This window comes from Phyllostomus discolor, chromosome 4 (assembly GCF_004126475.2).
Source record: "Phyllostomus discolor isolate MPI-MPIP mPhyDis1 chromosome 4, mPhyDis1.pri.v3, whole genome shotgun sequence".
Classification (NCBI taxonomy): domain Eukaryota; kingdom Metazoa; phylum Chordata; class Mammalia; order Chiroptera; family Phyllostomidae; genus Phyllostomus; species Phyllostomus discolor.
The window spans coordinates 78456739-78484359 of record NC_040906.2 but is presented as its reverse complement, the minus strand read 5'-3'; the positions used below and the strand labels follow the sequence as shown (position 1 = coordinate 78484359).

Sequence of the window (27621 nt, the reverse complement as noted above, 5' to 3'; positions counted from 1 at the left end):
TGTTTTTAAAAAATCTCACAAATGCTGACACACCGCAGTGAGTTGGGCTCATTCTCCAAAGCACATTGCCAGCCACACCACTTAGTGCTCAGCCACCCACACAGACCACTGGCAGCCACCTCAGAGGGGTACAAATAAACTTGAAAATATTCTTTAAAATGCTCCATGAAAAAAGAACCCTGTGGATTAAAACCAGCAGCATTTGTCTTTTACCTTCCTGTGAGTTCCATTCAAAAACACCTTTTCAATATGATCATAGTAAGCATCACACCAGTATAAAGTGTTGGTGTGAAAGTCCAGAGTTAAGCCATTTGGCCACAGCATCTTTGAAGTCACAAAAATCTGCCGATTGAAGCCATCCATCCAGGCCTTCTCGATCCTTCCCACGCTGTCATCTACTTCATCTTCCTCCCAGTCCGTCCAATACATCCAACTAAGACATCACAAACAAGAGCACACACATTATTTCAACTAGCCACTGTATTGAGGGGCACTTCTCAAATGTGACACCTCCATAGAATCTAATTACACTCTGATTTTCTCCTATCTAAATGCACATCTGCCAATGGCAGGAGGCAGCTCTCAAGTACCAAGGGCAGTAAAGATGTGTTCAGTGGAGCCAGTTTGTTTGGACATAGTACAGAAAATCCACTACCCCACTTAGTGGCCTCAGTGATTAATTAAGCTAACAGTAAATACCAAATATTGATTTTCCTTGGCATTGATACCAAGTTTAAAAAATGTTTTTTGACGTATTATTACTGAGTATTTTTAAGTACTGTTTACTTCATAAAACATATAATCAATTATGTAGTTAAAAAGCAGGTTGACTAACATGAGAACTCATAAAACAGCCAGTTAATGATCAAATTGACTTTATTTAATCTCAGATAAATTATTATTTTTTAAGACAGGCAATTGGATTATCTTTGATCTGAAAGATACAATCATACTGCATTTGTTTGGCCAGGTCTAATTTGTCATCCTGATGCAAATTACCTATGTTTTATTGCTGCTTATTATTACACCAAAACTCATAGAAGGTGATTTAGCTGTACATGAGTTTATTAACAGCAGGTTGACTGACCATAAGATTTGGAGCTTTAATTTCTATCTCAAACAAAGACATCCTCCTTTAATAACAAATCATTTTGTGGAAGCTATACAGTGGGAGAGGAGGCCTTGAACTAATGCTTCAATTCCCTCATGAATAAGGTTAAGACCCTCCACTTGCATTGTTTTGGGGTCATGTAAAAATGCCTGAGTTATTAATTAAGGTGTAGGTTTTAATTCAGTCACTTCATAAACAACTTCATAAAGTGCCAAAGCTTTCCTAAGCTGCTTACCCTAGAAATGCCTTTATTAGATTTTCTGCCTCCACATTCTGTGGACCCTGAAGAATGTCTGAGGTAATCTCAGATAAATCTGTATCCATGACTAATAATCCTAGAGTGCTCTAAACAGGCGGACTTGGGAAAACTGAGGCTGAAACACACCATCCATAATTTAATGCCAATGAAGCTTTAAAAAAAAAACTTTTTGTAACAGTCTGCAATTACGTTGATATGCCTGTTAGACCTGAGGAAGTATACGAAAACTGGTGAATTTTATTAAGTCAAAATACATTCTAATCCTAGAAATAAACATGATAATACACTTATCTTGTACCCTGTGTGTTCTGCAAGTGTTTGCTTGTTGGGACAAATTAGGAATAAATGGAAGAGTCATTCTCTTTAGTTTAATACTATACTAGTTAGGTATAATTACCCAACTTAAACTACATATAAATGGACTATGTACAAGGGAAACATGCAACTTTTTTCTCCCTGTTCATATTTTCCTAAAATCTTAAATACAGTAAATCAATGTGCTTTTATTCTTGTTGCTAATTTATAACTTGTTAAAAGTTTCAATTTTCTTTCCCTCTAGTTTTCTTTTGAACATAGCAACACTTTTTTGTTTGTTCGTTTTGATTGTTTGCTTGATTGACTCCAACTCAAATCACATATGCCTGTGCACAAGAGGAAAAATTCTGGATTTTCTAAACACACTTTGTATTGTTTTATATTTAAAGAACAATTTTTGTGATATGATGTATTACTGAGATTATTTTATTCAAATAAAACAAAAGAGAAACATTTAAATAAGAGATGCCAATCTGACAGAGCCTGTATTTTATCGTCTACCCACTTCATTATCTGATTAAAAGTTATATTACAAAAGCCTTATCTTCAATATCAAATTTGAAAATTCTTTAAAATAGAAAATATAACCCATAAAATAAACAGGAACAAATACAAATATTTTATAGGTAGAATTTGGGTAGCCATCAAATCCAACTAACCTGGCCTTATGCTAATAAGGAAAGAAAAATGTATTTCTAATTTTTATAGCCTGCCCAAATAAAAATTTTTATAAAGTTTATCCTTAGCTTCTCTGTCAAAATAGACTCTTTCCTTCATCTCTTATTAACTATTGTTTTGGTTATCTTATAGTATTTACTGAATTTATGCCTTGCATTGCATTTAATAGTGCTGCATATCTGATCATCCAACTGAACATCAAAATAATTAAAGGCAAGGATTATTTCTTCTTTATATTTGTACCAGGTAACACTAAGTTTGACTTTGTTGACATTAACCATGTCCCCAGATTAAATTGTATTATCTGCTGGTCAATTCTAAAAATATTTACATCATTAAGAGCTTCTCTGTCATAGAAGTAAAATACATTCTACTGTTGAAAAAATTGATTTGGTTATTGACATAATATATGGGTGTTAACTATTAACTGAGATATGGATGCACTAGACCAGGGGTGTCAAACTCATTTTCCTGGGGTCCACATCAGCCTTGAGGTTGCCTTCAAAGGGCTGAATGTAATTTTAGGACTGTATAACTATAGCCACTCCTTATCAGTTAAGTAAGAGTTCCACACTGCCACCTGGTAGAAACAAGGTGCCAGGCCGGATAAAACAAGGTGAAGGGCCAGGTTCAGCTCGGGCCTTGTGTTTTCCACCTGTGCACTAGATCTTCTTTGGGGGAAAATATGCACTCAGCTTTGGACATAGATCATGTAGATAATTTTTGAGAAGTGAGAACTGGTATGACACTAAGTTATTGATACAAATTATGAAATGTGGAATCAGTAGGAGAAGGAAGTCATCTGCTCTGGTCATCTTAGGAACAGTGCCATCCCAATTGATTTCTCCTCAGCTTTATACCCGTTTCTATAACCATTGAAGACTGCAATCCTATTCTTTCAGTCTCAATTCCCACCTTTCCATTCCTATTACAAATACTATAGTTGGTATTTCATCCCTTTTCAAAGGGAACTCTTAATGGGTTGGTTACCACATACCTGTCACATTTGTCTTACTAAGTCATGAATGAAAATGTGTGAATTTTATCTTCAAAACCCGTCAATTATTCTTTTGTCAGCAAAAGAAATCCAACCTTTTAATAGCAACATTGAAGATTTTTGTGTATTTCTAGTTTCATCTCCTAGTGTGTTCCTTCACATACCCTCTGCTCTAGCTTTAAGGAAGTCATCTCACCTCAGAACTGCCACTGACTTTGTTTCCTCTAAACCATAGGTGGCAAACACAAGGCCTGCAGGCTGAATCCAGCCCTCCACCTTGTTTCTGCCTGGTGGCAGTGCTGAGCTCTTGCTTAGCTGTTAAGGAGTAGTTACTGTTATACAGTCCTAAAATTACATTCAGCCCTTTGGAGGCAACTGCGAGGCTGATGTGGCCCCTGGTGAAAATGAATTTGACACCCCTGCAAACAGTTACTATGACTGTCCCTTCAGAACAGTGACTAACCTTATGACTGTGCACCCCAAACCCCTGGGACCTGCCTTATAAAGTTAGGAAATCTATTCATCTACTAAAGCTCAATTCTGTATTAAAATGTCAGTGATTTCTGAAAAAAAATATATATATATCATTTATTTTATAGGTAATTTCGTGTATGTGTAACCTGAGAACAATTATTATCTTACTGATTTCTATTGATCTCTATGGTAGTTAATAAAAAATATGATTTAATAAAGAAATGAATTCCTTACCTACCCTATAATTGATTATGAAGCTTTCAATAAAGTGCATTTCTGAAATGAATCATATTTTTGTTAACAGGCAATCACAGATTTTCTCCTTCTGTGTACAGCTGTAAGTAGGTATTATGGTAGAAAAAATGTAAACAAATCATTTTATTGAAATGTTTTGCTTAAAGCTATATTATACTACTTTAAATGGAATTTCTAACTAAAGTTTCTTCCTCATTTTTAAAAAGTATCAAACATATAATAAAGATTAAATTAAAACACATAATAAAAAATTCTTTTAAAAAGCTGTATTCAAATCAAACAATTATTTGGATAATTAAATTCATATAGTTCCATGTCTATTTCTATTGTCTTCCTATCCATTCTTCACAGAATAGTAAGATTAATATATTTTAATAGAAATATGCTGCCCTGGCTGGCATAGCTCAGTGGATTGAGCGCGGGCTGCGAACCAAAGTGTTGCAGGTTCGATTCCCAGTCAGGGTACATGTCTGGGTTGCAGGCCATGACCCCCAGCAACCACACATTGATGTTTCTCTCTCTCTCTCTATCTCCCTTCCTTCCCTCTCTAGAAATAAATGAATAAAATCTTTAAAAAAGAGAAATATGCTTATTTTACTTTTCTATTTTACCCCTACACTGAAGACAAAGTACAAAGCTCTCATCACAGTGGATGAGGGCCTGCTTTCCTTTCCAATTGCATCTCAGTTCTTTTCCCCATTGCTATCTGCATTCCAACCCCACAGTTTTCATAGTTTCTCTGACACTCAATCTCTGCCCGACTTAAGATCTTCAAATGTACCATTTTCTTGATCTAACATACTCTTTCCCTTACTCTCCATGGCTGATTCATTCTCTATAGCTTAGTCGTAGTTTGCATGACTCCACCTTAAAGAGGCCTTTCAGCAAATCTACTTAAATAGGTTTCTATTATTAGTTTCCATCATGTTAACCTTTTTGTTTTCCTTCATCTTTCTTCTTTAGAAACTGTACTAGCTGCTCATTGAATCCTAATTTATTATTTTATATCCCACTCCTAACCTTGCAGATGACACAAGATGCTTCATGAGGGTTAAGGTTATGCCTGTTTTTTTAACCACTATATACCTGGTGCAGAGCTCTGCCCTAGTATATTGAGAGGGGGAAAAGATATACACACACATATATTCATGCACATATGTATCTGGTTTACAGGTCAGTGCACAAAAGTAGTATTCTATTTGAAAATCTGTAGGGTAGAAGAAATATTACAGTCATTCTTTGTAGCAATAGAGATACTGCTTTAATAAAAAGAAAATAACATATCACTCAGAATTTCCCCCAAATACTATAAACTATGTAAATTCTATAGGTTTCACATGTAAGTTGAATGTCTGGCTACTAGGGAAATATTAAAAGGGATTCCTGAATTTGCAGAGAGATGGAATTAGTGGTCTCCAAATGTCCTTACTAATCACATGATTCTACAATATCCGTATTTGTGTCATCTTCCAGAGTAACACAAAGACTCTGTAACTCTATCAGAAAATATTTTTCTCTAACAGAATACTGAGAAAGTAGACACTGTTTTAAGACACATTTAAAACACCTTGCTTAAAGTAGAATTAGACAGTGTGGAATAAACATTTTCCTTTTAAAATTAATATTGGCTTATTTTAAAGGCCTGATAGATGACTTGGTTTAAAAGACCAGGGATAGAGCAGACAATTGCAGAATCTACACATAAAATCACTGATGTTACCTTATAATTATGTCTTACAGAAACACAATGAGTTCATTCACTACTTTGGTGTCAGTCTGTGAAGAAGCATCCTGATTTTATTCTTAACACAAATTATTCTAGGAAAGGCAAGTGGTGATTTCAGCTGAAAAGGGAGACACTTTCTTCCTACTCAAGTAGGGGGTTTTTGTATGTATGTAGTAAGCTATGAAGAATACTCATTTTGTGATGTTGCTTTTAAACAATGAAGGGGATAAAAACCACATACAACTGCTGTACATGTAAAAGATACAATCTACTCACTTAATTCTGAGATTCTGTTAAGAATTTTTACACTTCTTCAATATTTCTATATGCACAGTACTGTTTGTGTATAGGTAATAGCTCTGAATAAAAATCAAGGGAAAATATATTCACAGGAATTGTCCAACATATTCCATCTTAAAAAAATAGGACATACTATGAAACTCTGTCACTATATGGAAAATATGGTTATGTCTAAAATTATGTGATTACCAAGTAGATTAGTACAAAGTAGCATGGTGACTATGAGTACAGTCTTGGAGACAGGCAGCTGGGGTTTAAATATCTACCCCATAAAAAGTTGAAATAAAATAAATATCTACGCAGTCCCTTAATAACTGAAGAGTTTTTGAAGATCAGTTACCAATTTCTTTTTTTGTAAAACAATGATGAAGTTAGCAACTAATTCCAAGAATTGTTGTGAGGATGACAGAAAAGGAGCATGTTAACCTGGTCAACAAAATGTCTGGCCCACACTAAATGTACAAAAATTTGGCTATTTTTTCCCATGTGTGGGTTCCACTTCATTACAAATTCACATGCTTGCTTTGGTTACTTCTGAATATATTAAATTTCAATAACCTTTAAAAAATTAAATTGATTGATTCTCTTATTTAATTGATCTTGGTGTCAGGCTGTCTAAAATGGAGAATTATGGTGCTTGTCTGAATAAATCAAGGAAATATATACTTTATAGAGATAATTTATTTATTTCAGTTCATTGTATTTTGACATGTTTATTTAGCATATGCTCTGGAAGAGAAAATCACTAAATAAGTTATTTTCCCAATCAGACCACTCAAGTATGTATTCACACATGAATTTAAATAAAACTTTTACATGAAATATGTAAAAAATAAATTGAATATATTTTTCTTATATAAAGCTGATAGAATATTTCATACCCATTAACAGGATCTACCACAATGCCTCTGGGATGGGACATTTCTCCCTCTAAGAGAGTCTTCCGACTCTGAGAAGCCTTTTCCAGCCTGGCCACGTTAATGGTTTTCCTGTAGCCGTCATTTGTCCAGTAAAGGTTATTTCCAATCCAGTCCACAGCAATACCCTCCACATTATCTAGATCTGTAAAAGCAATAAAAAGAGAGGAACCAACTTTTCAGTATTGTCAACTGCTTATGTTCTACTTAATAAAAAGTTTAATTCAAAAAGAAAAGAATTCTTCATAGTGTGTTTTTGCAAGTATTATCATTCCAGAGCATATTTTCCAATTTTAATCTGAATGCCATTTTATGTGAATGACAGACCCTCTTTTGACATATTTTATTTGAAACAGTAAACTTCAGAAAAAAATAAAATATAAGTGATGAGAGCAAAAAGGGTGAAAGACGAGTTCTCAGAACAAAAATAGAGTGATACAGACTTTTCAGGAAAAAGTCAAGTAATGTGAACAAGTAATGTTCTGAAGGTGTGTTAAAATTTGCAATATTTAATTTGAGCAATCAAAAGGATATGAATGTCCTCTTGCCAAGAAATATGCGGGTTCAGCAGAAGCAAGCCTTTGAAAGCCCAGAACAGGCTCTCATCATGAAAATGTATGAACAATGAATTGCAAAGAGCACTGAAATATGTCTATGTATTGTAGACTTGTTTTAAAAGGGTACAATTGCAGGCTTCTATAAGATATAGATAGTAATAACTCAAAGGGATATTACAAAAATATAATCTTATGAGCTAATCTAATTCAACCACTTTACAGAAGGGAAAACTTTATCACTTTATCACTTTAAAGTGAAGTCTATTATCACACAAGAGGTGGTAGAATAGAGATCAAAATCCAGGTCACGTAATCCTCAATGTATAGACTGTTAAAACCACCGTGCTCCTATGGGGAGTACTGCCCTCGTTTTTTCCCACTTTGTAAACTACTCTCCAACCTTACCACAACAGCATAATGATAGTTCTATTCCTTTATTGCATGAGGAATTACTGTGAACTCCTTTTCTTCTTTTTAAACCAAGGAAGCCTCTTTCTCCTAGTTCTCAAGGAAGCAGAGAACTGGAACTTACTGGGCAAACCAAGAGATAATAGTGCATTAGAGACAGAGCTGTGCATTGGAGATCGTAGAGGCACTACTGGGGAGCTACATGGCATTCCCTCACATGCAGATGCAGTACGTATTTGCTATCATCATGTTCTTTAATCACAGCCCCTCTGACCTCGGGAAAAGATATTTTTTTGTAACCTTTTTTGCTAATCAGTATGTGTGCTAGCTCAAAATGACTAATACAACATGTGATTTGATATAACTGAAAATCCCATTATAGTGAATCAGATATGTTCTCAATTTCACTAAGCTATCTGTTTGATTACCATCCAATATGAGTAATTTTCACAGGTTAATTGTTCCTATGCTTTAAAAAAAAGGTTTAATTTTCTCTTTACTTTATTGACACTTAATTTTATGAGTACTTTCCTGCTCTGACATAATAGAAAGAGAATACAGTAGTAGTATGCTCTTTTCTACTTATTATAGACAGTAGTTGACTTTTATTTTGTTAGTTGATTTTCAAAAGTTGTATTATATTTGAATTCTACTGCAGCATGGAAATTTCCTTCCTCAATAATCTTATTTTTAAAATTCTTCCTTTTGACATGTGACTCAAAACTTCTAACTTTTTCATATTAAACAGTTGCAATATCATCTGGATTGAAATTTTGTTTTTGACATTTAGGTAAGCAACTCAGTCATATTGATCTTTAATTTCTCCATTTGTGAAGTAAGGATAATAGCACCTGCTCCATAGTGTGATAACAAAGGGTAAATTAGTTTCTGCATGTAAAATAGCCAACATACTGACTGCCATACTGTAAATTCTCCATACATGTTAGTTTTTATTAATGCATCAAGTAAAAATAAAAATTAATATAAATCCTGAATCTTTTCCTTATGGGTGCTACTTAATAGAAATATACATCATGTTTTTCTTTTAAAATAATTATTTAATAATATGTCTTGAGTTTTGACCAATGACCAACTTTTACTAGAAATTGTATATGAAGAGCAAGTTCTGAATAAACAGTAAAAGTTGAATGACATTGAATTAGAAAAAGCAGAATGTAGTAGTTAGGATCCAGGTTCTAGAATCACACTGCCCAGGCTCTGCCAATCACTATACTATCTCTCTAGGGGAACAAGTTTCTTAGCCTTTTTATCTTCAATTTCCTGATATTTAAAATGGGTATAATATATCCTTACTCGCCCAAGGATATACATGACTACTCAAATGCAAGAAAAGTATATGATAAAGAGAAATTTGCTAGATTATATTTCTTTAATACCTTTGGATAGAGTTCAAGTATTCTACATTCCAAAATTCATAGCATTGTTTTAAGGATTAAATAAATTAACATATGTAAAATTCTTAAAGTAATGGTTGGCACATAGTAAATATATTTAAATGTTGCTATTAATATTATTTCTAGAGTATCATGATTATAATAACCTTCCCTTTATCTCCCTATCTAGTTTATTAAGATAGCAATGAAATAATTAGCCTAGAGTGTTTTTTAATATTGCTTATTTTATGTTTGTTTTGCTTGTTTTGATCTATTCTGGAAAGAAGGAAACTGAATACAAATTTTAAAGAAATTACAAAAGAGTCTATGTGGAAATTGGGAATCATTTCAGGCAGTCATTAATGGGACCTAGAAAAATTTTCTCTGTTATACTTGTAGGAGAAGCCTAAACACTCAAGGAATCCTTTCCTCAATAAATCATACATTGATAAAGGGAAGTGCTCTGCCTCCATATCTTGTAGCATCTGCTTTTAATTAACTTTTAACTTACATGGAATGCTAAGATATATAGAGCATTGGTTTTTGTGTATATTTGATTTTTCATTCAAGAAAGTTTGGTTGGGGCCCACCTGAGACTATTAAAAAATGACCAACATCCTTCAACAAGGTAATCAGGACACACAGAGTTTTATGGCACTCTAGTTTCAGAAAACATTGGTGACCAACAGAAGTACTAATTACTACCCCAAGGAAACACATGACTATTCAAAAAAAAAAAAAAGCAAGCACTGTGTTTGAAAACTTTGGGGTAAGTTCAACCATTCTACATTTGAAAATCAACATTTACTAGTTATTGTTATTGTTATTATTATTATTATATAACTAAGAGTAAATAAAGAGTATGAACATTTATTGAATCTGGTCAAAATCTCCTTTAGGTTTCATAAAATACCCATTGCATTTATCAATGAGCAAGAACGCAACATGTTTGTACTTCTGTTTTTTTTTTTTTTTTTTAGAAAATTGCAGTAGATAATAGTTTCTTGTAATTTTTTAGACTATGTGTATATGTTACATTCTAAGTGAAAAAAATGAGACATTCATATACTTCATGTTAAAAACTGACTTTTTCAGGCACTTTGTAAAAATTTAACATTAATACATTATTTTTTGCTTAAATTAGTAAAATCTTACCTTTGTAAGCATTGTTCTATAAAAATAACTTTTATAATAGAACATAATATATAAATGTAAGTTAAAAAGCATATATCTTATCAAAAGCTAGATTTTTCACCTAGGTGAAAAATTCTCTAAGTATCAATGTTCTTTCCTACAATTGATAACTACCATTAAGGAAATAAGGATAAATAAGGAATTATAATAAAATTCATGTAAATTAAAAGGGATAATTATATAATTATTTAAAACAAATAAATATAATGTATTTAAAGAGGAAATACATATATATGTTTCTTTATTTTAATAACTGATTTTAGAGAGAGAACAAACCATTGTCATTCCACTTATTTATGCATTCATTAGTTAATTCTTGCATGTGCCCTGACCAGGGTATATTTGGACAATGCTGCAACCAACTCAGCTACCCAGCCAGGGATGATTTATTTATTTAAAGACAAAACAAATAAATAAGACAGAAAAGTAATTTAAATTAATTTAATACCTTGGATTAGATAAAATAAGTATTGTTAAAGGGTGAAGAAAAGCCTGTTTTTAAACTAAAACATTATTATTGGTATGTCTGACTTTTAGATACTATACATTTATAGAGAAGAAGAGAATTAAAGTGTTGTTTTTATTTTATCTTAATCCTCCCCCAAAGAAATGCTTATCAATTTTAGAGATAGGGGTAGAGAGGGAGAGGAAGAGAAACACTGATAGGAACCCACAACATGCAGGCAAATACTCACATTGGGACTCAAACTCGTGATCTTTCAGTTTAGAGTATGACACTCCAACCAACTAAGCCACATAAGTGAAGGCAAGAATTAAAGTTTTATATATTACAAATGAAATTTTCTACTTTTAAAAATGGGTCCAAGATTTTAAAAAACTAAACAGAAAGGATGAGAGCAGTGGTCTTAGTTTTGTTAAGGCATATAAGCTGTATATCCAGAATAATCCATAAGCCTTAGTGCTTTGCAATAGAATTTGTTTAACATAATAAGGAATTGATTGGAAATTAATTGTCATAATAAAAATGCAGTGCTTGCACTTTTCTCATGTATCCAAGTCTTTCTATCCTTAGTCTGAACATTATTTTTATGAATTGGAAGGAAGAATTACAAAATTGTCTTCATGAGTGCAAGGTACAGACACATGCCTTAAATAACTGTGTGTGCAGCCTCCATGTCGACATGCTGAGGGCCAGGGATGTGGTACTTACCTTAGAGTAAGCACTTGGACAACATTCTTTCCTCATACTCATGTAGTTCACAACTCATAAGCATCTGGCCTAAGTGAATTAAGCTGATTTAATTAGCAGTGTGGCAGTAACATTTGCTTGCTGCATTTTTGATCCCACGAGGTTACAGAAGTCTTTGATCGGACTAGTATTCTATATCACCTGTCCCTGGCATATTATCAGTTTTGATTTACGGGGGAGAAGGTAATACAGATTGTCTATAAAATTGAAATATTTCATCTTTGGTGCAGTGATAAGTATATGTAAGAGTAAAGAGAGTGCCACAGTATGCATTATAGTCACCAATAAATTAATCTAAAGTAATGATCAAAATGAGAGTTTTTAAGAACTGTTAAGAACTGAAATTTAATCTTACTTTCAAGTCAATTTAGCTCATTATGGTTTCTTGGATGATGACAGACAATGCAAGACTTGTAGGTCAGATATAAAGGACCTTATTGCTCATGACACAGCAAGAATAGTTATCAGCAGATTGGTGTCAGTTCCTCTTATTTCAGAGTCCCAGGGAAGTGAATAAGTTGGGTCCATGTGGATGCCTTCACCAAATGACTTGCATTACGGCAGAAGAATTCTGAACTTAGGAAACCCCGATCTTCCATAATAGGCAATGAGAAGGCCTGCCCTTGCACTGGAGGAATACTCCATCTTTTCTTCCAAAGCTCTTTTCTATACTAACATTCTTGTGATCATACTTCAGACTAAAAGGCAATAAGTGCCTCACTTTAAGATATGCATAAATTTCCATGTAAGGGATCCATGAAGATTTTCTTCCCAAGGAAAGCTCCCAAAAAGTTATAATTTGATCATCTTTAATAAATAACGATATAGAGAACACACACATAAGTGCACAAATATGACCTCAAATTATAATCCTTTCTAGGTTCCAGGATATTGCTCTTAATGTGACTCACTAGATTTACACTACCACACCTTAAAGCATATTGTTCAGTGGGTCACGTGTAATGGTTAATTTTATGAGTTAATTTGTCTAGGCCACAGCACACAGATATTTGCATAAGTATCAGTCTGCATATGGCTGGGAAAGTATTTTTTAGATGATATTAACACATAAATCAGTACACTTTGAATAAAGCAGATGACTCTCCATGATGAGTCATCATTGGATGACTGATTGGATCACTTGAAGGCTTTAAGAGAAAACAGGCTGAGGTTTCCTTCAGAAGAAGTAATTTGGCTGTGGACTGTCTTTAAATTCTAGCTGCAACATTAGCACTTTCCTGGGTCTACCACCAGCTGACCTACCTTTTAGATTTTGGACTTACCATCCTCCACGATTATCTAAGATAATTCTTTAAAATATATCTCTGTCTTGCTCTCTCTGTGTGTACCAATCCTACAGGTTCTGTTTTTTCTGGAGAACCCTGACTAATACACCATCACCCTTCCTGTAATCTGAAAATGATTTTGCTTAATGTTCTTAAGGGAAAAAATACACTTTATACTTATTCTTTTCAGATGAATACTGCAAGATATATACTTTGGAGGGTAGAGTAACTTCCAATTTAAGAAATCTCCCACAAATATGCAATGAGTATAGAGCTCATTTTACAATACTCCACTCTAAATTTTTGCCATAAATAAGAATTGTGTTGAAGATATTTTAATATTTTTGCTTTATGCACATTATGATGTATTGATGATATCTTTAAAAAAAAAACACTTTGCATCAGGCTTGAGGGGTAGGAAGACTTCCCTTCTTAGAAATAGCCAATTCTTCAGGATAACAAAGGGTCCAGCCAGGAGGGAACATGCTTTTGATTTGCAAACTAACTAATTTGGAATCTTACTTCCTCTTTCTAGTTCTTATACCCCAGAGGACTAGAGGAAGCAATATTCCTCTGTATCAATCATCCTAGTCAAGTACCAGACAACTCATGACCATCTCTATAGTTTAAAAACCAATGGGATTATTCAAACTAGCCAAACCTAACCTGCTTATCCTTCTTGCCTTAACCGTCTTGCCTTTTCCTCAGAAACTTTAATAAAAACTGTGGTCTAATGCTTTCCCTTCACGTAATCTTTTGCTTCCTGACCACCGATGGTTTTCCCTCATGGTCCTGTGTGACATGCTGTGCCTTCCTTTTCTAGGACCTTTGAATATAATATGCTTTGTTTTCCTGAGCCTCCCTCTGTCTCCACTTGTGGTCACATCTGACTAACCATCCCATGAAAAAATACAAAATACGAGTCCTCATTGTGACTGGAAAAAAAGAAAGTAATTTCCACTAATGTCCTTTAACTACACAATTCTGCCTATTTACTGAGAGAGAACAGAGCAAAAACTGCTTCAACTTCTGAAGGCAAAATATCACACCTATTCTTGTATATTTCCTTTAGTCATATGAATTAGGTTAGCACTTATTAAAATAAAAATACTTTAGAACTTATTGCTTTAATACTAAATTACTCAATCTCTTTCATATTAGATGAAAAGACAGCTCTATTAGAAATCATGTTTTATTATATTTTCAATATTTCCTTTTTTTGCACTTGATCATTTAAACACTCAAACAGTTATATCACTTCAATTGATAATTTTCACTGAAGTTTTTAAACAAGGTTGCACACACTTTGCTTAGGAGTCATGTTTAGTGAAATACAAAATCATAAATTTCAAGTTGAACTTAAAAGCCAGAGGCTGTAATTTTCATTGTTTTATCATTACTACAAAGCACAAATGCATTACCCATATAGCCACCCTGCTAAAGCTTACCTTACTCTTCTACATTAAATAAAAGAAAAGGATACTTGTTTCAGACTCACATTAATAACCAGAGAGAAAAAGAATATGCAAATGAATGTTTGAGTAATAGGTAAATATAATAAAGCAAGTCAAGCTGTTAATATAGTAATTGATCTCAAAAAACTCTTCTATAAAGATGAAAGAAAATGCAGTCATAGCCCTTCTTGGTTCTCAGGTAGCTTTACAAAACTAAAGCAGTGAGCAATGGAAAGATATAATAATAAAACTGGACAGAAATCTAGTTATAAAGTCAGTATTTTAGGCCAAATCAGTGTGGCTCAGTTGGTTGGTCTTTGACCTGCAGAGAAAAATGGTGTTGGTTCAATTCCCGGTCAGGAAACATGTGATGATTCTCTCACATACCAACATTTATGTCCCTCTCATTCTCTCTCCCTTCCTCGCTCTCTAAAAATAAATAACTAAAATCTTTTTTTAAAAAAACAGTATTTTAGAGGCAAAAAGAAGCTAAAGACTCACATAATCTAATGTCTACAACTAATGAAATGAAGCTCCAGAAAAGTAAAGTGATTCACAAGGACCCACATTTAGTTAGTAGTCAATATAGTAACATTGGAAATTTGACTCATGTTCCAATGTATCTATGTACTTCATGTTAAACTTTGATCTTTTGAAGTGTAAAAGAAAAATCATAAATAGTAGCAAGAGTCACAGAAAGTTAACATAAGCAATGATTCATTAGAAAAGAGTGGCACATAGAAGAGGGGAAGGAATTGGAATTAGGTAACTAAGATCACTGAAAGAAAAGATATTATACCAACTTTATAACCAAAAAGTATTATTCTCAATAAACTACAGCTTTATTTCCTTACCAAAATATATATGATGGCTGACAATATAGAGATTCAACAAATGGGTATATGAAGGGAAGTCAAATATTAAAATCAAATGTAAGGAAAAACTGGGGCATTGTAATCATTTTCAAGATTTATGAGAATGAGAAGACATAACTATTAAATTCCTTAGGAAAAAACTGGCAAAATTTGATAAAAGTCTTAATAGTAGTATATCAAAATAATTCAGGAGTCTGTATGAAGAGCATTATTGACAGAAGATGGTGGCAAGGTGGGTGGGAGAGGAGCCCAGTTCTCCTTGTGCCCAGCTGGAACACCTAGCCGAATGTCTGACGAACAGAGTGAACAGTCAATGGAATCTCAGCTTATATGAAGTTTGGAGAACGAAATTGCAGAGGACATTGAAACACAGACAGTGAGGAGATTGAGCTGGGACTGTAAGGTCCCTAGGATCAGTGAGGGGACCAGGGCTGCTGTGGCCCTGGCCCAGCACCTGCTGCAGGATATGGAGAAGAGAGTTAGATCACCAGCTCCCTACCAGAGTGGGGAGGGCAACCCAACACCAGGAGGGCCCTGGGTGCTGAAAGTCCCTGGTAGGGAATAGAGATGAAGTGGGAGACACACGAAGGTGGTACACATCCACTGGGACTGTGGATGCTGGCACCAGAGAAACTGGGGTGCCAGGCAACACCTGGAGAAGGGAGGAGTTGGGTTGTGTCAGAGGACCCTGACTCTGATAGTCTCCAGACTGGTTGGAAAGTTGAGCTGTGTGAAAAGCAGGACACTTGTTAAGAATGGTGGGCAGCTGCTTTGTAAGGAACTCTCACAAGTGTCTGGCACATCCCAAGGGTGATTTCAGCTGTGAGCACCCAGAGACTGAGTGGCCAAATGTGGAACTGTGCTTCCCAGCTTGTCTCATGCTGTACACAGCTGAGTGGTTGATTTGAGCTTGGCAGTTCACAGAGGACCTGGGTCAGAGGCCAGGAAACTGAATATTATGGCCCAGACCTTGTCCCCATCCTATCAAAACTATTATAGAAAGGGAGAAAAGTGAAACTCAGCCACCCCCTTCCTGTGGTATCTAGGAAAACCAGCAGAACTCACTGAACAGGTTTAAAGTCAGCAGGAGGCTTATTATTTTTTTCTTTTTGGTTCCTTTCTCTTTTTTTCTCTTTTTTTCTTCCTCCAAGTGTGACAATAAGACACAGAGTTTTGAAGGGTCCAGAGTTAGACTGAAAGGGGGAGCACAAGGCTAATCCCCCAAACTGAAAAACTGAGAGGAATGTCACTTTGCTATCCCATAGAGCTGCCATTTCATTGTTTATGTGTATTATTATTTTCCATTATTTTTACCACTTTTATTTTATTAGTATTTTTTATTTCTCTTCCTTACGTATAATTTTCCTCATTTTATTTTTCTGTTTAATTGTATTGTTTGACTGGTTTTCCTTATTCTCTTTATTGTATTTTAATTTTCCTTCTTTCACTTCACCTGTGTTCCTATAACACACAGCTCTTGATTGGGTACTTTTTATTCTGTTATCCAAATCATGTATTTCTTGTTATATTGTTCTTATTCCATTACTATTGTAAATAATTGTTCCATACAATTGTACATACTACACAGCAACCCTCCAAGATCTTAGCCCACTTCACTTTAATCCTGAGCATTATTATTATTGTTAACTTTATTCTCTCTTATATTATGCCTACTTTCTATCCTTTAATCTCACTATATCTCATCATCTAACCTTGCACAAGCACTCTGTTTTCTGGATTCAGCTCACAATCATCCTTCCCTCTAGCAAGAGTCTTATCTCTCACCTTTTTCTAAAAAGTAGCTAGTTGGGTGACATATCATAGTTATTGCAATACTTATCCAGGGAATCTCCTATCTCTTCTCTACTTGCTGGTACTTTAAATCTCATAAAATACTCTCCTGCTATCTTAATCCATTTTTCCTACCCCCTGCCACTGATCACATACAATAATAGGTGGGAGCTGAGAATATCAGTATACCTACTAGAGAAGAAAAAAACACCAACAAAGGAACCACCAAAAGATAAAAACCCAAGTACAACAAGAGAGCCCACAGAAAGATAAGAAAAGGCAAACCTAGAGGGTCCAGACAAGGAGATCAAAGAGACCACACCACTGAACCCCATAGAATTCCTACCATAGTTCTCCCTACAAAGGCAGCTTGCAAAGTGAAACATCAGGAAACACAGATACAAACAAGAAGAGTCACTTAAAATGAGAAGACAAAAAAAGAACATGCAATCAACAGGTATGAAAGACTGCCCACTAAAAGAGCTAAATGAAATGGAGGTAAGCAAACTATCAGATATAGAATTCAAAATAATGGTTATAAAGATGGTCAAGGAACTCACAGATAAGGAACTGTAGTTCTCACAAGGAACTGAGTGAGAAGTACAATAGTATGAAAAAAAAAACAAATAGTTATATTTTGTTTATAGGTATAAACAAAAACCAGGAAGAAATGAACAATAAAATATTGGAAACAAAAAACATACTAGAAAGAATTACAAGCAGGCTGAATGAAGCAGAGGATGGAGTCAGGGAGCTGGAGGATGAGGTAGAAAAAAACACCCAGAAAGAGCTATGAAAGGAAAAGACACTCAGAAAGAATGAAGCAGTCTTAAGGGAACTGCAGAACAACATGAAACATAATAATAACCATAAAATAGGGATATTAGAAGGAGAGGAAGAAGAGCAAGGGATAGTAAACCTGTTTGAAAAAGTAATGATAGAAAATGTCCCTAATTTGATGAGAGAAAAAGTCACACAAATCCAGGAAACCCAGACAGCCCCAATCAAGAGGAACTCAAAAAGGCCCACTTCAAGACACATCATAATTAAATGGCAAAATTCCAAGACAGAGTCCTAAAGGCAGCAAGGGAAAATCAGGAAGTAACATACAAGGGAGCCCTGATAAAGTTAGCAGCTGAATTCTCAATAGAAACACTCCAAGCCAGAAGAGACTGGAAAGGAATATCCCAAATAATGAAAAACAAAGGCCTACAACCAAGACTACTCTATCTAGCAAGGCTCTCAATTAAAATGGAAGCTCAAATAAGGAGTTTTCCAGACAAAAGAAGCCTCAAAAAAAAAAAAAAAAAAACACATCCTCCAAACCAGCTCTGCAAGTGATACTAAAAGGTCTGCTTTAAGAACAGAAGAGAAACAATGAAAGAGAGAAGGATACAGGTATGAAAAAATGGAAATGAATAAGTACCTATCAATAATAACCTTAAATGTAAATGGATTAAATCCTCCAATGAAAGACATAGAATAGCTGAATGGATGAGAAATCTAGATCCACACATATGCTGCTTACAAGAGACTCACCTCAGAACAAAAGACCTACACAGACTGAAAGTAAGGGGTGGGGAAAATATTTGAAGCAAATGGGTAGAAAAAAAAGCTGGGGTAGCAATACTCATATCAGACAAAATAAACTTCAAAAAAAGTCCATAAAGAGAGACCCAGAAGGTCACTTCGTAATACTCAAGGAAAGAATCCACCAAGAAGACATAAACATTATAAATATATATGCACCCAACATAGGAGCACCCAAATACATAAAGAAAATCTTAGAGGACTTCAAGAAAGACATTTGACAGGAACACAATTATAGTAGGGGATTTTAACACCCTACTGTCAATAATGGACAGATCTCCCAAACAAAATATCAACAAAGACATTGTGGCATTGAACAATGTCCTAGATCAAATGGACTTAACTAATACATATAGAACCTTTCATTCCAAAGAACCAAAATGCACATTCTTTTCAAATGCACAAGGAACAGTTTCAAAGATAGACCACATAATAAGGCACAAAATGAGCTTCAACAAGTTCAAGAAAATTGAAATCATATCAAGCATTTTCCACAATGGACTGAAACTAGAAATCAACCTCACGGAAAAAACTCAAAAACACTCAAACTCATGGAGATTGAATAGTATAGTATTACACAATGAATAGGCCAAGAATGAGATCAAAGGAGAAATCAAAAAATTTCTTGAAACAAATGAAACTGAACTCACAAGAACCCAGAACTTATGGGACACATCAAAGACAGTCCTGAAAAGGAAGTTCATAGCAATACAAGCTTACCTAAAAAAAAATAGAAATATTTCAAATAAACAACCTAACTCTACACCTACAAGAACTCAAGGAACAACAGCAAAGACTGCCCAGAGCAAGTAGAAGGAAGGAAATAACCAAGATCAGAGAAGAATGAAATGACATAGAGACTAAAAGCAAAATTCTAAGGTTCAATGAATCCAGGAGCTGGTTCTCTGAAAAGATCAACGAAATTGACAAATCTTTAAGTTGACTCATCAAGAAAAAAAGAGACAGAGGACCCAAATAAACACAATAAGAAATGAACAAGGAGAGGTTACAACTGATACCCCAGAAATACAAAGGATTTTAAGAAATTACTACAAAGAACTATATGCCAAGAAGTGTGAAAACCTAGGTGGAATGGACAAATTTCTAGAAAGACATAATCTTCCAAAACTGAATGAAGAAGAAGCAGAGAGCATGAAGAGATCAATAACAGCTGATGAAATTGAAGCAGTAATAATAAAAAAAAAAACTCCCAATGCACAAAAGCCCTGGACCAGATGGTTTCACAGGAGAATTTTACAAAGCATTTAAGGAAGAGCTAACCCCTATCCTTCACAGACTATTCAAAAAAATCCAAAATGATGGAAGACACCCAAACTTTTTCTGAAGTCAGCATTATCCTAATCCCCAAAACAGATAAAGACACAACAAAGGTAGAAAACCTTAGGCCAGTATCACATAGATGCTAAAATCCTCAACAAAATATTGGCAAACCACATCCAGCAATACATTAAAAAGTTCATGCACCATGACCAAGTGAGATTCATCCCAGGGTTGCAAGGATGGTACAATATTTGCAAATCAATAAATGTAATATATCACATAATCAAAAGCAAAGACAAACATCACATGATCACATCTATAGATGCAGAAAAGCATTTGATAAGGTACAGCACTCATTTATGATAAAAACAATCAGCAGAGTGGGAATAGAAGGAGTGTTCCTCAACATAATAAAGGCCATATATGAGAGGCCTACAGCCAACTTCATACTCAATGGGTAAAAACTAAAAACTAAAAACTAAAAAACTAAGATCAGGAATAAGACAAGCTTGTCCACTTTCACCACTTCTATTCAACATAGTATTGGAACTCCTAGCCACAGTGATCAGGCAAGAAAAATAAATAAAAAGCATCCAAATTGGAAAGAAGGAAAAAAAAAACTGTTGTTTGCAGATGACATGATAGTGTACATAGAAAATCCATAGACTCCACTCAAAAACTACTCAACCTAATAAATCAATTTGGCAAAACAGCAGGATACAAAGTCAATATTCAGAAATCTAAGTCATTTTTGTAGACCAACAGTGAAATATCAGAAACAAAAATTAGTAAAAAATAATCCCATTTGATACAACAACAAGAAAAATAAAGTACATAGGAATAAACCTAAACAAGGACGTAAAAGATCTATACTCAAAAATCTACACAACACAGAAGAAAGAAATTAAGGAAGACACAAACAAATGGAAACATGTAGTGTGTTCATGGATTGAAAGAATTAACATCATCAAAATATCCATACTACCCAAGGCAATTTATAGATTCAGTGAAATACCTATTAAAGTACCAATGGCATATTTCACAGACATAGAAAAAACCCTTCAAAAATTTATATGTAATCATAAATGATCCCGGATACCTGCAGCAATTTTGAGAAAGAAGAACAAAGTAGGAGGGATCACAATACTTGATCCCTCCTACTGTAATCACTGTAATCAAAACAGTCTGGTACTGGCATAAGAACAGACACATGGACCAATGGAATAGAATAGAGAGCCCAGAAATGAACCCAAGTCTCTATAGTCAATTAATATTTGACAAAAGGGGTAGCAGCATAAAGCGGAGCAAAAATAGCCTCTTCAACAAATGGTGGGAGAGCTGGATAGGTACATGCAAAAAAAAAGAAAACTCAACCACCAATTTACACCATATACCAAAATAAATTCAAGGTGGATAAAAGATTTAAATATAAGTCATGACCCCATAAAAGTCCTGCAGGAAAACATAGCCAGGAAAATCTTAGATATTCTATGCAGTAATTTTCACTGATATATCCCCCAGAGCAAGGGACATAAAGAAAAGAATAAACAATGGGACCTCATCAAAATAAAAAGCTTCTGCACAGCTAAAGAAAAGAGCACTAAAATTAAAAGAAAACCAACCTTATGAGAAATCATATTTACCAATGATACCTCAGACAATGGATTGGTCTCAAAAATACATAAAGAATTCACATGACAAGTAACCCAATTAGAAAATGGGCACAGTAGTTGAACAGACACTTCTCCAAGGAGGACATACAAAGGGTCTAGAGACATATCAAAAGATGCTCAGTATCACTAGCCATCAGAAAGATGCAAATTAAAACCACAATAAGATACCACTTCACACTGCTGAGAATGGCCATCATAAACAAAGCAACAAACAACAAGTGTTGGAGAGGTTGTGGAGAAAAAGGAACCCTAGTGTACTGTTGGTGGTATTGCAGACTGGTGCAACCATTATGGAAAACAGTATGGAATTTCCTCAGAAAACTAAAAACGGAACTTCCTTTTGACCCTGCAATTCCAGTGCTAATATTATATCCTAAGAACCCTGAAACACCAATCCAAAAGGACCTATATGTACCCCGATGTTCATAGCAGTGCAATTTACAATAGGCAAGTGCTGGAGGCAACCTAGGTGCCCAGCAGTAAATGAATGGATCAGAAAACTATGATACATTTATACAATGGAATTCTATGCAGCAGAAAGAAAGAAGGAGCTCCTACCCTTTGCAACAGCATGGATGAAACTGGAGAGCATTATGCTAAGTGAAATAAGCCAGGTGGTGAAAGACAAATGCCATATGATCTCACCCTTAAAAGGAACCTAATCAACAAAATGAACAAGAAAGCAAAATATAGCCAAAGACATTGAGATTGAGAACAGGGTGACTATGACCAGAGGGGAAAGGGGAGGGCATAATGGGGGAAAAGAGTGAAGGGTTTACAGGAACAATTATAAAGGACACATGGACAATAACAAGGGGAGGGGTGGAAACAAGGAAGGGAGGTGGGAGGGCTTGGGTGGTGGGGAGGGGGAGGGGGAAAAGGCAGAAAACTGTACTTCAACAACAAAAAACTAATTCTGTTTTCTGTTACTGTGATATGGTAAGATATTACAGTTAGGAAAGTTGTATGGGGAAATAGAAACTCTGTACTATTTTGAATTTTTTTGAACAGACTAAATAAGTTAGTTCAAAATTGATTTTTAAAAATGTAATGAAACAAATGAATGTTTTGGAAATCTATTATTTTTAATATACAGACGATGCCAAAGGTAGACGGATGCATCATTATCTGTAGGAAAAAGGGAGATAACTGAAACACTGATTTGAATACTCTGTCTGGTTTGTAACATTTTGGTGCAATAAACTAAATTTCACAGCAAAACTATAAAGGAAATTAGTACAGAAAAAGTTATGTAAGTATACAGTATAAAACCATTGAAGATAAGTATGCAATTACACAAAAAACTCACAAAAATAAATCTTGAGGTTGTGTAAGAAAATCAGATGTTGATTTAGAATGTCTGGTAAAGTGGGTTAAGACAGTAATGTCTCCAGTGTGTTAAGAAAAAAATCATAATTAATTATTTTTATCAAAAATTATAGTTGAAGTTCAAATGAATCATGAGAATATGTAAAAAGTTTACAAGATTTCTGAAAAATCATCAGGGAAGCCCATTAGAAGAGCAAATTCGGTAAATACCTACATAACTTTAGATAATCAGAAATAATAGTGATTGACCTTGTTTCTTATTTTAGAACAAAAATGAATCATGCTTCAATCAATTTTAGCTCTGTTTAATCAGCTTAATTACTTTTGTAAAGCAATGACAGTCTTGTTAAAGGGCACATTCATCCATTCAGTGAATATTGGTTGTATAGCTTCTTTCTAGAGGCCAGGTGCTGCTCTAGGCCATAAGGATCTGTCAAAGAACAAAACAAACAAAAAACTTGGACATCTTGAAGCTTACATGCTTATTGCTGGACAACAAACAAGGAAAATATACCTAGGATAGGTACTAAAGAGGAAAAGTAAACAGAGAAAGGAGATAAGGATTCAGGACTGGAATATGGAACATGTGTATTTGTACAGTTTTATATGGGGTGGTCAGGAAGGGCTAACTGAGGAGTTGGCCTGTAAACAGAGACTTCTGTGAGGTAAAGGAGAGAGGAATGGAGACAGGTGGTGGAACAGTGGTCCAACACAAGGAACAGCACATGCAAATGCCCTGAAGCATGACCACACCTGGGGCTTCAGAAGATGACTCTGAGATTATTGGAAAGAAGTCACAGGAATATATTACCAGTTATATAGCAGAATAATAAGTTAAATAAACAGTATTCCTTCTTGTAAAATTAAAAGCCCTTACATGGAATATTTATTTTTGAGTTGATTATATGTCTAATCCTAATGAACAATAGAGATAAGTGAGTTCTTGTAACTTTTGCTTATTCTCAAGGGTCCTATCTGTGGATATTAAAGAAGCCAGTCCCTAGTGGACCTTCCTGAGTGTGCTGAACTGGGAGACATCTATCTTCTCATACTAAATAAACTATTTCTATAGTTAGTCACATAGGCAACTAAATGAAGGGCACCACTGCTGTGTAACTCTGCAAGACAGGGGGCCTTGGGTCTGAAATCTAATTTTCTACTCTTGGCACCTATGCAGTGGTGCCAGTTTTACTTCCTGCCGTCTTCTAAGACAGAGTTTTTCAACATTGGCACTATTGACACTTTGGGCCTGATAATTATTTGTTGTGGGGAGCTGTACTGTGCATTGCATCATATACAGCAACACTAGACTCTATCTCCTAGATGCCAATAGCACCTTCCTCCCCAGATGTGATAAGCAAGAATGATTCTAGATATTACCAAATATCCCGTAGAAGACAAAATTAACCTTGCTCTGTGAGATTGGAGTTCTACCTTGAAAGTGGGTAAATATTTCTCAAACATTTTATAGTCCACTTTGATTTCTCTAAATATGAATTTATTTGACATCAAATGAAAAGTTGTCTGCCATACTTGTTTGGCAAAATTACATAAGAATGTTAAATTGGTTATCTGTAGCTAGTAGAGTAGTCAATGTAAAACTACTATACTTTTTCAATATGTAGTCTCTGAGTGTATCGAGATTCCTTGAAATTCCATACATAAAATACTTAAAAAGAGAAACACTAAATGTTTCATGGTTAGTCATTGTGAAGAACATTTTAGACATATTTGTCTCACAATTATATATTTTTCATGTATATCACTAAATATCATTTTAAACTTTAAAATAGCTAATTTTTGGTGATTTTTTTACCTGAAATAATAGTGAGCTAAATGTTACAATTCAAAATTTCTCAATTTGAGACAAGTTACAAATAGCTTTAACAGCTAAAATATCAAAGTGACTGTTTTTGACTCAAAATGTGTACCTTTGTCTTTGATGTACAATAAATATTTATGAAAAGTTGTTTTAGTAACAGAGATAAAAGTGCTAATTTTGCAGCCAGGAAAACACTGCTGCCCTGTGGAGGCAGATATATACTAATCAAAGAAGAAAATATATTTATTAAAATATTAGACCATGACACACATCAAATATGTAAATATCATCATAACATAGTAATTCAAGTTATCTAAATGTTTCATATTACACTAAATGACAGTTAAGTTGTTTTATATCTGAAAATCTCAGAGCCAAAATACATATTTTGATGAAAAATTTTATTCATTCCAATTACACAGGAAAAGGAGAAAATCAAAGTTAATATATAGAAGAGAGTTGATAAGTAATTTAATGAAGGTCTTAGGTAGCCATAATTTCTTTTTTGTGTGTTTTTTGGGAGAGGGAAGAAGGGCAAAAAGGTTTGAGGATACATAATAGTTTCCTAGTCTAGGTATGAGTCTAGAATAAATCGGGTCTGGGATAAAGAGATCATATGATAGTTTGCTATTTTAAATCTGGAAGATAAATGTAATTTCTGGTAAATAAAAATCTGTCTTGAATAGTTTAAAGTTGTTTTTCCTCTTTTAGTCATATATGAAACCTGAGTTTTCAGGATATTTTTTTTTTAAGATTTTATTTATTTATTTACTTTTAGAGAGGGAAAGGAGGGAGATAGAGAGAGAGAGAGAGAGAAACATCAATGTGTGGTTGCTGGGGGTTATGGCCTGCAACCCAGGAATGTACCCTGGCTGGGAATCGAACCTGGGACACTTCAGGATATTTTTTAATATCTTGTTTTCAAGATAGTGTCTTTCCTGTGCACTGCTGTATATCCAGGACTTAGAATATTGTTTGTATAGAAGAGGATCTTAATGAATATTGGTTGTCTAAATCAGATATAAATGAATGACTTACTATCACCTCACGAATACTTCCAACTTTCCTTCCAATAACACACAAGATTTTCCATAATTGTTGATCACTAACTTCAGTCATAAGCCCTATTATCCAATCATGTGCACTGGGTGATAGTACTTGTAGCCAATTGGTGAGCTCTTCCGGGAAAAACAAATGACTTTGGTGTCAGAGAGAAAATGGCATTTTTACTTTCCTGCTCTCTTTCACTTTAGTTTTATAAGAATTTACATAACGAGGCCTCCCTTTATTTTGTTATTGTGAAGGTAAAATAAAATAACACGTAAAGCACCTACGAAAAACAGTATTGAATAAACGTTAGCAAAGTTGGGTCCTTTCCCTGTTCTCACAGGCATAGTTTTATTCCCCATGACTGTGTCCTTTTTACTTCCTATTCCCTCTCTCTTTTTTTGCATTTTTCATTTTCTCAATCCTTCACCCCTTGCAAAGCCAAAATAACATTCTATCTGCTACACAAATCTCTTATTCTCCCTTTAAAACTCAAGTGTCCTAGTCTAAATTCCCTTAATATTATATGATTAGTACTATATCTCTATCTCATTCCTGACATTTTCCACTCACACTCTTGTTAAATTCACTGAGGTGTACCCACTTGTGCATTTGTTTCTATGGAATATGAAGTCAGGGTTGAAGTGTTATTCATTCTGGAAACTCCTAGTAGAGATATTGACTTGATAGATATGTGTATTTTTTAAATGAATGAATGCATATTAGCACAATAGATTTCGGTGAAGAGAAGAAATAAGGTGTTGAGATGTGTGGCTAGCTTATTCACTCTAGAATAACTGTGAAGAATCCTCTCCTATAGTTACAATTGATTATCATTCTGATATTTTTATAGAGTACAAATTGCCTAGAAGAGAAATTATAAATTCTCAGTTTAAGTATTTGATTATTACATCTTTTCAAATATTTAAAATTATAGAAAATATTTTTTATAGAAACCCCCTACCAAACTAATCCATGTATATGAGAGCAGCCAGATTTTACCTGGAGACACATCACTTAAACAGGCTAAATATATATCACACCCCACTGTCTGATGTATGCTATCACCACTCTCAGTGGCATCAAAAGCAAAAGTTGGGTAGTTTTTAACTTAAATAAAGTACTATGAAATATAAAAAGGCAACAAAAATAAAATATTTTCCCTCCTTGCCATCTTAATGTTGAATGTGCTAGTGAATTTAGAATGTCAGTAATGTAAGGATAGGTACATTATATTCAATAAAGAATGAGGTAAAATGAGATAATCATGTAAAATGCTTGCCTAGCACACATACTGCAAACATTCACTATATCTTTTATCTTTTCTTTTTTTGTTTCTTTTTTTCCCTCTCCTCTCCTCTCCTCTCCTCTCCTCTCCTCTCCTCTCCTCTCCTCTCCTCTCCTCTCCTCTCCTCTCCTCTCCTCCCCTCCCCTCCCCTCCCCTCCCCTCCCCTCCCCTCCCCTCCCCTCCCCTCCCCTCCCCTCCCCTCCCCTCCCCTCCCCTCCCCTCCCCTCCCCTCCCCTCCCCTCCCCTCCCCTCTCCTCTCCTCTCCTCTCCTCTCCCCTCCTCTCTTTCCTTCCTTTTCCTTTCTTTTCTTTTCTTTTCTTTTTTCACACAAAGGATACTGGTGGCTTTATTTACAAAAGTTTTATTTTTGTAAACTTTTCCAAGTTAACA

The 27621-nt window shown here is 34.6% G+C and overlaps 1 protein-coding gene across 1 annotated transcript in view; it reads right to left on the bottom strand.

The window, feature by feature from the left end:
* The window catches only part of LRP1B (LDL receptor related protein 1B), a 1792671-nt gene that overhangs the window by 739102 nt on the left and 1025948 nt on the right, over positions 1 to 27621 (bottom strand). Inside the window, exons 12-13 of the mRNA XM_036023545.1 lie at positions 6997 to 7177; positions 214 to 433 (exon numbers count right to left, since the gene is read on the bottom strand). Coding sequence (XP_035879438.1) covers positions 214 to 433; positions 6997 to 7177 — 401 coding nt within the window. The remainder of the gene's footprint in view (positions 1 to 213; positions 434 to 6996; positions 7178 to 27621) is intronic.